This window comes from Phycomyces blakesleeanus (assembly GCF_001638985.1).
Source record: "Phycomyces blakesleeanus NRRL 1555(-) unplaced genomic scaffold PHYBLscaffold_4, whole genome shotgun sequence".
Lineage (NCBI taxonomy): Eukaryota > Fungi > Mucoromycota > Mucoromycetes > Mucorales > Phycomycetaceae > Phycomyces > Phycomyces blakesleeanus.
The window spans coordinates 2280396-2292930 of NW_017265137.1; the positions used below are offsets into that span (position 1 = coordinate 2280396).

At 32.8% G+C, this 12535-nt stretch overlaps 3 protein-coding genes across 3 annotated transcripts; 1 reads left to right on the plus strand and 2 right to left on the minus strand.

Moving 5' to 3' along the window:
• Positions 1-2603: 2603 nt before the first annotated feature.
• Positions 2604-3577, minus strand: PHYBLDRAFT_122635 (hypothetical protein). Its single transcript, XM_018428878.1, has 2 exons — positions 3566-3577; positions 2604-3389 (listed from the first exon to the last, which is right to left on the minus strand). Exon 2 carries the CDS (start codon positions 3377-3379, stop codon positions 2729-2731), a length of 651 nt encoding a protein of 216 aa, XP_018295948.1. The 5' UTR covers positions 3380-3389; positions 3566-3577; the 3' UTR covers positions 2604-2728.
• A 4043-nt stretch (positions 3578-7620) lies between these two features.
• PHYBLDRAFT_68587 (hypothetical protein) lies at positions 7621-8751 on the plus strand (the record flags this gene model as incomplete). The annotated part of the gene is made up of 7 exons (XM_018441974.1): positions 7621-7672; positions 7797-7849; positions 7878-7958; positions 8160-8195; positions 8231-8241; positions 8310-8340; positions 8677-8751. The coding sequence occupies 7 exons, from the start codon at positions 7621-7623 to the stop codon at positions 8749-8751; spliced, it is 339 nt and encodes a 112-aa protein (XP_018295949.1).
• Positions 8752-11060: 2309 nt separating this feature from the next.
• PHYBLDRAFT_164792 (hypothetical protein) lies at positions 11061-12490 on the minus strand (the record flags this gene model as incomplete). The annotated part of the gene is made up of 5 exons (XM_018435075.1): positions 11061-11176; positions 11249-11322; positions 11540-11785; positions 11839-11976; positions 12135-12490. The coding sequence occupies 5 exons, from the start codon at positions 12488-12490 to the stop codon at positions 11061-11063; spliced, it is 930 nt and encodes a 309-aa protein (XP_018295950.1).
• Between the last annotated feature and the right edge of the window lie 45 nt (positions 12491-12535).

Sequence of the window (12535 nt, forward strand, 5' to 3'; positions counted from 1 at the left end):
AAAATATATATAAAGTATTTAAATTTAGTACTTTTTACATTATTTAGATTACAGCAGCAATAGTAATAATAATAAAGTATAAAGCAGATCCTTGATATTCCTTGTTCTAAGCAACCCAAAAACTACAAAAGAAGCGTATTTGCTTTAATAAATATTTGAGGTCAAATTTTATTGTAGATTTCTTTTCAGAAAGACAAATAGAAGTATAGATACTCTCTTTTTTACTTTTGGGCATTTGAAACTATACAGCTTGGTCATTTTTTATATACGTTTGTATTCTTTTTGTACTCCATAACAGGTTGTGTAAAGAAAGAGTCTAGAGCATGTTTGGTGTTTAGTTTAGAAGATGATAGAGTTAGATTGGAATGGGGAGCTGGCAAAGATGGAAGGCCAGTGGTTTTAGCCAAAGTGGAGAGGATAGTATATGGCAGAAATTAATAACAAGGTTTTAATGGATTACGGCTCTTTTTTCCCTCAAGCTCAACCTTTCTCCGGGACAAATGATTATTCGAAACCGATACTTTTCTCTTGAACATTGCACCCCTCAAAAGTCCCCTTTTTACTAACAAATACATGTCTTTCTCTACCATTTATCTAAAGCCAAGAAAGTGACTTATATCTGCTGTTTACCTAAAAAAAAAGCAAAAGAGTTTTTAGTTTAATTATCCGGTTCTTTTAATATGGTCCCTAAAAATATACATATTTTTTGGTATTATTTATTAGATGCAAACTTAAAGGTTAAAGGACTAGAGAATAGCTAGTGTTGTTTCTGCTTTGAGTCTTTTGATGTGTAGGATGGCTAAGGCTACTATACAATTGGATACAAATAATAAATTATCAAAAACGATTCGGAATTGGGTGCTCCAGATGGCACTTGTTGTGCATCCAAAAATCGTATGAATGTTTATAGTAGAATTAGAAACTTGTATCGAGTGTAGGGGGTATGGTTTGAGTAGGTGGGTAAAGGTCAGAGAGTCGGATTCAGTAAGGAATCGAGAGCAAATTTTAGCTCCAAATTTGAGCTTCGAGAGGGCAGATCCAAAAGAAGTGTTGATCATCCTCTAGTCCTCCACATAGCAGGTAGTTAGGGTCGCCAATCCCGCAATATATATATATTAGTTTTGAACTAAAAAAGAAATATTTTAAGAGCGTTCTTAGCAGTAGCATTTAAATTCAATTTTTTATAATTTAAATGCTTTTTTTGGAAATGCTGTTCAGAAAAAATCGTCTGCAGCAGTAGCATTTCACACAGCATGTATTTCCATGCTCCGTGATTTTTATGATTTTGAGAGCATCCGTAGCAGTAGCATTTCAGTTAGCATTAAATAAAGTGCTCATAAGCCACGCCAGAAGTTGAAAATAGTAAAGAAATTGAGGGTAAAACTTCAGTTACATAATAAAAGAAGTATTTAGAGCATCCCCAGCAGTTACATTTAAATCCAGTTTTACACGAAATACATGTACTTTAGCAAATGTACCAAAAAAAAAACAGCCCCAGCAGTTACATTTCCGAAAACATTTAATAAAAAATTTGGCAAATTTACTGCCTGCTCCATGGATTTCCATGTACTTTTTTTAAAAAATTGCCTTTGCCTTTTAACTTTCTTTGATTTTTCTTTAAATCGAACAATAGGATATAACAATGGTTAGAAAAATTTTCAGAAATTATATTTGTTACAAAGCTGACAATCTAAGGAATATTTGACTCTCATTTTTAATATTATAAAGAGAAGACAAATGTCTAATAAAATGATTTTAGAAAAAAAATACTTGTAAAGAAGACTATATTAGATATTGAAGTCTTGAAAAAACAATAGCAAATGTTACTGAAATTTGGCCCACCATTTTTTGGCTGTTTTAAAGCACCGAAGTGGCTTAAAAACATTTGGAAAAAAAAGGAGGAAATGTAACTGCTGGGGATGCTCTTAGAAAAGTATGCTATCTGATAGTCTTCACTAATAAATTTATTATTATTCTTTTTCTAAAATCATTTTATTAGACATTTTTCTTTTATTTCTAATAAAAATGCAAGCTAAATTCTTTCAAGATTATCGGTTTCGTAGTGAGCATAATTTTTAGGTTTTTTTAAGCAGTTTTATACTTTCATTCGATTTAAAAAATAATAATTATAAAAAAAACGATTAAAATGCAAAGCCAAGTTTTTAAATTGAGCATGTATTTCCTTGCTTAAAGTCATAAAAATCACGGAGCATAGAAATACATGCTGTTGGAAATGCTACTGGTGCAGACGATTTTTTCTAAACAGCATTTCCCAAAAAGCATTTAACTTTTGAAAAATTGAATTTAAATGCCACTGCTGTAGATGATCTAAATGTCATCAACACAGTGTACAAGCAAAGCTTTTTAAATATTACATTATGTATTACTGCAAGCATTCAACTAAAATGTTATATAACCAGAGGTCAAGCCAGCGAAACGAATACAAAGCAAGTATGTATGATTTACTGAACCAAATAGACATCTATTTACTTTTATAACAACATTTCTAGATTTAATAATACAAATCGATGAATAGCACAATGCAATAAGTCTATTGACAGCATACACACACACACACACAATATCTGTCACTCTTTCTTAATAGTTTCCACTTAATTCAATGTATTTTTACACATCAGCAACACTTTTTTCAAGCATAAAAAAAAAACAATCAAGTGTCTTACTCATTTTTTAAATATATTTAAAATGTTTAAAAAAATCAAAAGACTTAAGATCTGCTGACCTCACGGAAGTAGTTCTCAAGGGTACCCTTGTTGGGCAAGAACTTGACGTAACAACCATCGGGTCTGAACTTGCCGGCAGCACGAGCCTCGACGTAGTCAGCACGGGAGAGAGGAGTGAAACCCCACTTCTTGGAGATGATGATCTTCTGCTGACCGGGGAACTTGTACTTGCAACGTCTCAAGGCCTCGATGACAACGGGCTTCATGCTGTCCTTGGAGCGAACAGAGAAGATGATCTGGCCAATGTTCACACGAGCAACAAGACCGTTGGGCTTACCGAAAGCACCACGCATACCGGTTTGCAATCTATCGGCACCGGCACACGACAACATCTTGTTGATACGGGTGACGTGGTAAGGGTGGACACGGATACGCATGTGGAAGGAATCCTTGCCGGAGGTCTTAGCCATGTACTTGTTGCAGCAAATACGACCAGCTTCGAGAGCCTCAGCAGACAACTGCTCGTACTCGTTGGAAACCAAGTGAATGCAGAGGGGGAAGTCGTCGACGTGTGCCTTCTTGCGACCCAAGTCGTAGATTCTGAGCTTGGCATCGGGGACACCACGGCAGTATCTGCTCTTGGGGTAAGGCTTGTTCTTACAGTATCTGTAGCAGCGAGCGGGACGGCGACCCATGGCTAGATTCCTTGATGACCAAAAAGGTAAAATTAATAAATCGATCTCCCAAAAATAAAATAAAATGATAATAAAAATCACAGCCCCCATCCATCTATCAATTCATCCATCGATCCATCCATCCTTATTTTCTTGTTTGTGGATAATTAAAATGCTATGTAATCAACTTGTTTGGCGTTTACTCACCAAGTACAAAGTACGAAAAAGAAAGGAGGGTTCCATCGAGGTTGGCCTTGGGGGCCTCAGTAAACATTCCGCCCTCCGGCCCCCAAATCACTCGCAAACCGACCACCTCAGGCTCTAACTCTCTCCCCCCTCTCTCCCTCCCTCCACCATTTTTTTGTTTGAATTTTTTGGCTTACCGCTTAACTTTTCATTTTATTTTTTATTAAACTTTTCCTAATTTTTGCCGATACTATTTTTTTTCCATTTTTTTTCGAGATTTACATTTATATTTATTTTTATAGGTGTAGGAAGTAAAGAGCTTCTTGGTTAATTGACTGTGATATTATTACTGGAAAAAGTAAAAGAAATTGTTGATTACAAGAACTCAAACTGAAGCTTATAGAATATTGTGAGGATTTATCTATTTGTTAAATTTCATTTTTAATATGGCACACTCTTTAATATTAATACACACACGTGCATAACCATTACGATCATTTATCGTAAATAAAATCAGGAAAGACACTAAACATGTCGTATCTCTTTCAGTTAGCAGTTTGATTAGAGTTTTTGGCTTTAGTGAGATAAAAAGAAAAAACCCTTGCTCTCTCGCTACAGCTATCTTTACTGACCAATTACAATAAATATATAATATCTGATGTGTATGTGGGGTACCACTCGATGCTTTTTTAGCTTATAAAATAAATAAACGGAGAATAGCAGGGACAAACGTTAGGAAATATGTTCACAAAGTTGTTTGTATATATATTTAATTTAAATAAACACGTTTAACCTGCACTAAACTAAAGAAAAAATGGTTTGTTAAGCTATTCTAAGACTTCCTGTTGCCAAGCTTGCAAAAAGATAGTCTTTCTTATGGACAAGTTTTCTTGTGATAACTATAATAAACACAGATACTATAGACAGATATATACATAAAAGAGCAATTATTGACAGTATAGCCGACCAAATGAGCAATGATGCATCAGGAAAATTTGAATGCATGACAAGTAATGTTTATCTGTATGAAACGTTGAAATTATGAAACAAGAATCAGAAGCCATTCGCATGAGCGATTTTTTCTTTACAAATTTAATTATGTACTTTTTAAGCCAAATAATGTTACATGTCGCTCATGTGAATCTAATTGCAAGATTACTTAATCCTTTATATTAGTCGTTTGTAAACCATTGGCTTCATTGTGTATTGGTGTACTAAATTACTAGTAATTGACATGCTGGTCGTCAAGAGTGCACAAACTGTATCGAATACACATACATAAAAACTATATAATAAAAGGCGGTACATAAAAAGGATTAATTATGTATACAGAGTTTAGTTTATCAATTCACTTCTTTACATATTTATTCACTCATATATTCATTATTATTATTTTGTTTTATAAAATGAGAAAACAACACAGTAGGGTCTTATTTAATGATCAGCTTTATTAAACTGTGCATTGGAATAAAATAAGGGTTTTTCAATACGTCTTTTTGATATATATATATCTTTCTTTCTCTCTTATTTATATTTATTTGTAAATTTTGTCTTGTGAGATGACAAAAGGTAAAAGATAATATATATACATATATACCACAATGATTGGTTTTATTATAGATTACTATTATTTTATAATTCCTTGGATAATATCTGTAAAAAGAATAGATATTATGAGAATATCTACCATTTGTTCGTTGTAACATCCGCGACCAAAATGAAATCTCATCCTGTCAATTAACCTTTATTAAAAATATGAAGAAATAAGGGTACATCGCCAAGATTAACGCTGATTCTGATACTTATGTTGGTGGGTTATTAGGCATAGCTGTAAAATTGGAATAATAAACTGAGAGACGGTTGCTTGTATTCCTTTAAGACAAATACATAGTGCGTAAAATAAATGATTATTTAATTACTTGGAATACATATATATTTGGATATGCTTGTATATGCATGTATTCTTCGTATATATATTTATATGTATGTGTGTGTGTGTGAAAAATCGAGTTTTGGAAAATACAAAATATCGACATGTCTGAATTTGGATAATTTCCATATCTATAAAAAAATCACATTTGTTCTACCCCGTATTCTTGCAAATTTACACTTTTTCATTTTTGGTAATAATATGTAGGATTGTATAGGAATTTAACAGTAATACACACAAGAGACAGAGATCCGCGAAAAAAAAAAGAATAAAGAGAAACGATCGAAATATCATAAAAGTTCTAGATCCCATTTAATGACAAGATATCCTTCAAGAAGTCTAGGTCCTTTACTTTTTTTTTCTATGGCCGTCTGCTCGGACCACCGTATCATCAACGTGAGATCGATCTCTTGAAACCGGTTGCATGGTCAGAGGATCTGGGACCATCAAACAAGAAAATGAAATTAAAAAGTGTATACATGTTTGTATTTGTGTATGCATATTTTCTATGTATCTGTGAATCTATATTTTTATTACAAATGGTCTATAGAATAAATTTTAGCTTCTAAAATGATTTACAAGAATAAAGACATCACGTTCCTCATTTTCATTTTCTCAATTTGATTTGGTCAGTAACCTTTTTTAGTAGTATTATTATTAAAGCGCTTCTAATAAGATTCTTTGTTTTTGTAATATTTTGTTTATTCCACAACACTTCAATCTGTGGTTCCAAAAATCATACAGTAAAAATAAATAAATTACACCTCCCCCCAAAAAATACCATCGGTTTTGATTATGATGTCACTGTTTAAAATATGGATTTGTGTCATACTGTTGCTATCCTATTTGAGCCAGCTTTTGTGGCGCAAACAATAGCTGTGCATCATTGTTCATACTTTCAGTTGAATCGAGATTCGAATGATTGATTCGGTCCATGACCTAGAACAACTTGAATCTCTTTAGTTTCAATGTATATACACATATTTAAAAAATGAAACAAAAAAAAGAATAGGAGTGTAAGTGCTGTTCGTAGAACATGTAACATAAAACGCCTCTTTAATAATAATACAACGATTTGTACCTGACTGTATAACCAGAGTCAGGCACCGCCTTGTTCGTCATCTATTTATCCAGCTATACTGATCTTTAGATAGAGTATATTATCCGATATATTACACTAGAATCATTATAGATGATCTGACAAAAAAAAGGTTCAAAACATGCTGTATACAGTCTTTTATATATATATATATATATTGATCTTTGTTCTTTGTACATGCAATTATCTGAATTTCGGAAATATTCCGTCAATTGTAAGCTAACGCAGCAATAGATGCGGATTGTTGCAATTATAAGAATCGTAAATTTTTTGTAGTTATATTCACTAACAATAAAGATTTTCTTAAAAATAAATAAATAAATTAAATATGTAGATATTTTACTCTAATCTTAAACCAGCAAAAACCTACCTTTTCGAATATATACCATTTTCTCAAGTCAAAATTGTGCTTGTATTCTCTACTGTATATATATATATTTTAGCTATTTGTGACAAAATAACCCAAATTTCCCAGACAAATGACACTCTTAACCAAAAACAATCTGCTATTCTTTTATCCGCTACGTCATTAATAAAATAGAATTTTGATCAACCTTAAAAAAAACTTATTCATCTTTTATATGGCACAAGAAATTAGTGACCCTTGAGACGAATTTATTAGAATGACGATTGTGTAAATCAAGTGTTTTCCTGGTAAATATAGCTTAAAGCAAGGCAGCTGACTTTCCTTCTGTTCTTCTTATGTTAGACCCTGATTTTAAATAGTCGTATCTTGATACTTTATTATTGTTATTAATATGTTGGTTGGATTTACTCCTCCCTTTTAAGTATCGCATATTATGGGTGTTGGGTACACCAATAAATACACACAAGAAAAGAATTTTGATCGATACGACAAGAAAGAATCATAAATTACTGGTCTCCGCGTGGAATGATATAAACTTAAATATATACTATTCGTTAATGAGTGTATGAAGCGAGTTTTTAAATACATATAATATATACATGAGGAATTACGAAATATTTATCTGTACACATAAGACCCGGAAATAGCAACGCTAACAATATACTCTATCAAGATCTGAAATGGACAAAAAAGAAACACTCAATCAGGCCACAAGTGATCACGCTCCTAATTGTGCAAAACAAAAAAAAACAAAAAACAAAAAACAAAAAACAATTACAAATGTGTAGTATAGACAGTTAAATCCAGAACTACTTGTTAAATATCGTTATTATTATTATTATTATTATTATTCTAGATCTGCAGCCAAAGAAACTGTTTAGAAGTATGTGTGGGATTCTCAAAGAGGAAGTATATAATTTATATTTGCTGGAAAAAGGCAATGTCAACCAAGAATCGAGAAAATCTCCCGATTTCAGATATTATTTGTGATCCGACAACAGAACGCAGGAATCATGGGGTGAGGTGGGGGTATTATTTTGTTGATCAAAATCCACATTTGTGTTCGCACATTTTTGGGGATGCTCTTAATCAGACGTTTTCTGAAAGACCGTTATCCTATTAATTAAGCAATGTTTATCATATACAAAAGATAATCATCATCTAACAACGGAATGATGATACACGGGTGTCTATACATGTTATTTATTTATTTATTAAGCTTAAACTTGTCGAGCTATTCCAACCGGAACTTGAAGTAAATCCGCTAAAATACCATAATTACTCCACAAGCTTAACGCAAGGTAAAAGAAAAAAAATCAGACTACATGTAATGTACTTGTGCGTTTTATGTTTTTGTTTTTGTAAATAGTCTCTTAAATGAACCTCATAATCGATTATTGGTGAGTTGAAATAGTTAGCATGTGGGTCATGGTATTCCAAAAACAGAAACCATAGTATTGGGTTGATAAAGAGCTACCATTGAAGATAGGGAAAGACTAAAGACAAATAAAAACACACATTTGGCGAGAAAGTGACGACAGTAGCGCTAACAATGGGGTTGGTAGATCAGTTCACATTAACAGTTCATCCACAATTACTCGCGGGATCCAAACCCGACAAAGGATGGCGGAATCTTTCTTGTCCGTTTTCGCCATTGAATAATAACTTTACTTTCGTCATTGTCATTCAGAATCTAGTGAATAATTTTTTATATATATTTATTTTTATAAATAAAGTTAGATAGCCTAAAAGGATTGTTTAATAGCCTTCTGAATAACATGAGGACAGCAGAACCTTATCAAACTTACTAAATAGAACTTGAGTACGCGCAATAGTTGATAAGTAAGAAGAAAGATATTCACTGACAGGATCTAAGGAAGCTCAGGAGAATGGGGGGAGAAAGGGGAGGGGTTGGGGGGGTTGTGTATTCCGTCGGACTCAAGCTCACAACAAACCTGTGAGTATTTTGTTGGTTTTGTTGTGACTGCTCATAACAAGATGATATGGTCTTTACTTTATTTTTCTTCTTCTTGAATAGCGATATGAATGTAAAGAGTAAGAATGATTAACTGTAGACGTTGGAGTATTAATAACATTGTCATAATTAGTATTAATAAGAGTAACAGTAACAGTAACAATATTAGTATTATTTGAAACTGTTGTGGTTGCAAAAAGGTTATTGAGCGGATGTTTAATTATTTCTTAGGAGTTGGTTAAGTTTTGCTGTGAGTTTGGTTGAATTCAGATTAGCTTTGTGCCACGTTTAATTGGTCGTGTCGTACAATAGATCGAGATAAGTCCCCCCTTTTATTGGTGCATAGTTGAATATCCTGCCGCACAAATCACTAAGCAAGAATGAGATAAAAGAAGTACTTATATATATAAAGATTAGTCTTTCAAGCTATATATATATATATATAGTTGACATAATTATATATAACTATACTAGAGCTATCGGTTTATCAGTGGTTTTCTTTACCTAAGCCTTATTAATCAGAAATGATTGATAATAACACAACAAGGGTGAATTTTGTGATATTTGTGTTAAATAGTGACATGCGATTGGTTACCGAGCCATCGTATTTATCCGCCATTCTGAGTTGTCTGAGTTATAATTGAAACTTCTTTAGATCTTGTCTTCTATTGTACTGCATCTTTTATTCTGTTCAGAAGAAATGAATGCCAAATACATACACAATTACCCAACAAGATAGTACAATTCATTTTGATACTTACCATTAATGCACACGCCAAGAGATATTAGCCATTTATTATATTTTAATTATTGAAATATAATACATTATAATACAGTAGAATACAACATATGATTATAATACAGAAGCAATTATTAACATTTACGCTACAATATTTTTTTTATATATTTTATCTGAAAAATCCTTGAAAATCCTCAAGAAATATTCATGTACTTTAAACTATATATGAGGTTACTAAACTATAAAGCCGGAAATTAAGGCTAGTATATACTTGACCATACTTCATATTGAATTATTCCGTAGTATTATACCAACTTTGTTTTCTAATAAGAAAAAAATTGTGTTTATACCAATATTCGACAATTGACTAATTCAGCAACTTAATTATATATGTATATATTTGCTTATATTATATTGACGTGTAACCTAATCAAAAGATACGCTTTGATAGGGTCTCTGCTTTTTTATTCTTTTCAGGCGCGTCTAGACTGACTTCTCAGAATAATAAAATAATTAATTAATTAATAAAGAAAAAAAAATGAAAGAAAAACTCGTTTATATATTTTTAAAATTATCGGGTCAAATACGCACCGGTTAATATTAACATGATATATATACATATATATTTATATCTGTGCATAATAGTAGTAACGATAATAATGATAATAAAACAAATAGCAGAGATACAGAAAAAGATAATAGTAAAATCTCCAGAATCGAAAGTAATTTCACAAAGATAGAAAAGAATAAAAAAAGAATAGAGTAAAAGTATATAAAAGGCTTGATAATGTTCTTGAATAAAGCTCGGCTTTTTTTTACTGTAAATATCATTTAGCGATGTATTTTGTACGGCAGCGAAAATATTTTTTTTTGAAAAAAAAAATCCAAAAAAAAACAACAACAGGCGCGCTCTTTCTTCCCTTTTGAGTACCTTGAGTAATAATAAGAGTATTTCTTTTTTTTGCTTTCTTTCTTGCTTTCGGTATTTTATAATCGGCAAAGTATTATATACATATACAGAGACGTTAAAGCACACACAGACACACACACACACATGGACACATAGGCAGCGAGCAAAAACAAAAGCGAAATGGGAATCCAGTAAAAGAGAAGGGAGGAGGAACAAAGACGTGTATGGTGATATATATATATATATTCGGAAAAGTAAAAATAAAGTATACAAAAATAAAATGCTGTAAGAGTAATAATAATGAGAGCCGTTGCTGTAGGTTGGGCGTAATGAATAATAAAGGAAGGCAAGAGCAGAAGGAGAAGGGAGGAAAAAAAGTAAAAGTAGGAAGGCATGAAGGCATGAAGGCATGAAGGAATGAAGAAAAAGGGAGAGAGAAAGAGGGAGGTTGGGGAATAAAGAGCCAAATGAACTAGAATAGAAAGTAAAACTTGGCTCAACTCTCTATATTCTCTTTATCTTCACTGTCGCGTTTATTGTTTCCTCGTGCTAGATTACGAACAGGTAACTTGAGTCCCTGACGGGCGAGGTGTTTTGCGAGATTGCTAGATTCTTAAACAAGATATAAGTACACGTATACGTTTATATGTTCGTAAATGAAGAAAGAAGCAAATGTCTATTTACCTTTCATCCCCGGAAAAGTTTTTGCTGTGTACACCACAAATGGTTCTGTGAATACGCAGGTTGTGGAAGCACTCCTGTTTTGGTATATCACAAGAATACAAGCATTAATATTATTAATATAAATATTAGTATAAATGATAATATAAATAATAATATGGAAATGGAAATGAATGAATTTACATAATTTTCACAATCTCTTAAAAGAGGATACTTGTACAAAAGGTAATCAGATTTGTAGATTGTTATATCTTTTTTTTTGTATAGGTATATGTTTACAGCACAAACACATACCTTGTCAAATGAATCAACGTAAATTTTAAGCGGTACTGGCCCGGCATTCGCACACTCAGCTCGGGAAAAGAAAAGTAAGTTCCGGTCTTATTGTCAAGACCTTTGAGCGGAAGAGGTGAACTGACGGTAGATCCGAGTAAGATGCGAAACGCGACCGATGCAGGGCCTTTTAAGACATCGATTTGGTGCTGCATATCAACCGACCAGAGAGAGGCGTGAACAACGAAAAATGGCATTTCTACACAGCTAGATAAAACACGTTAACACCCACACGTGTAACACACTACTCTTACACTCACTCCTGATCGAGAAAACCTGCTTGGTTGCGTACTATGAGACGAATCACAGGCGCGGGATCGATCGGTCGTCTGTCTTTTTCTCCAAATCCGCACATTCTACACTGCTGAGGCTGCTCTACAATCTCAAGTTCATAACTTCTGTAGATAATTTGTATAAGTATATTATAATATATATATGTACATTTATATGATGTAATAGCCCCCCCCCCCAAAAAAAAAAAATAAAATAAAATAAAATAGAGTATATATATATATATTTATATATTTATATATGTGTGTGTGTATGTTGTACTAACCTTGGGTTTGTGTCTTGCATTTGTACATCAGCAGCCAGTTGGGCCGATGAATAGAATGGAAATTGGCTGACCATAGTCTCTACATTATTTGTTCGCTTTGTTATCATATGGGCATTTCCCCACTGAGACTCGGGGGGATATTGGTAGGTTGGCTGGGATTGGTCCTGAGTTGAAGATTGGAGGAGTTCTTGGTTGGTGATAGGGTGAGGAATAGCAAAATCTTGGTTTATAGGATACTGGTTTGGCTGAAGAGATTCTGGATAGATGCTTAAGTCTAGGTCATCCCAAGAATAATATTGTTGTCTAGAAGAAAGATACCCTTCGTCTGTAGAGCCAGGTTCAGAAGAATGGTTCATGTCAGGAAATCAATAGCAGCAATAATAATAGTGGTAGCAGTAATA

What these genes read in the sequence shown, in the direction of transcription:
- PHYBLDRAFT_122635 (XM_018428878.1), bottom strand. Translation starts at nt 3,379, where the DNA reads ATGGGTCGCCGTCCCGCTCGCTGCTACAGATACTGTAAGAACAAGCCT.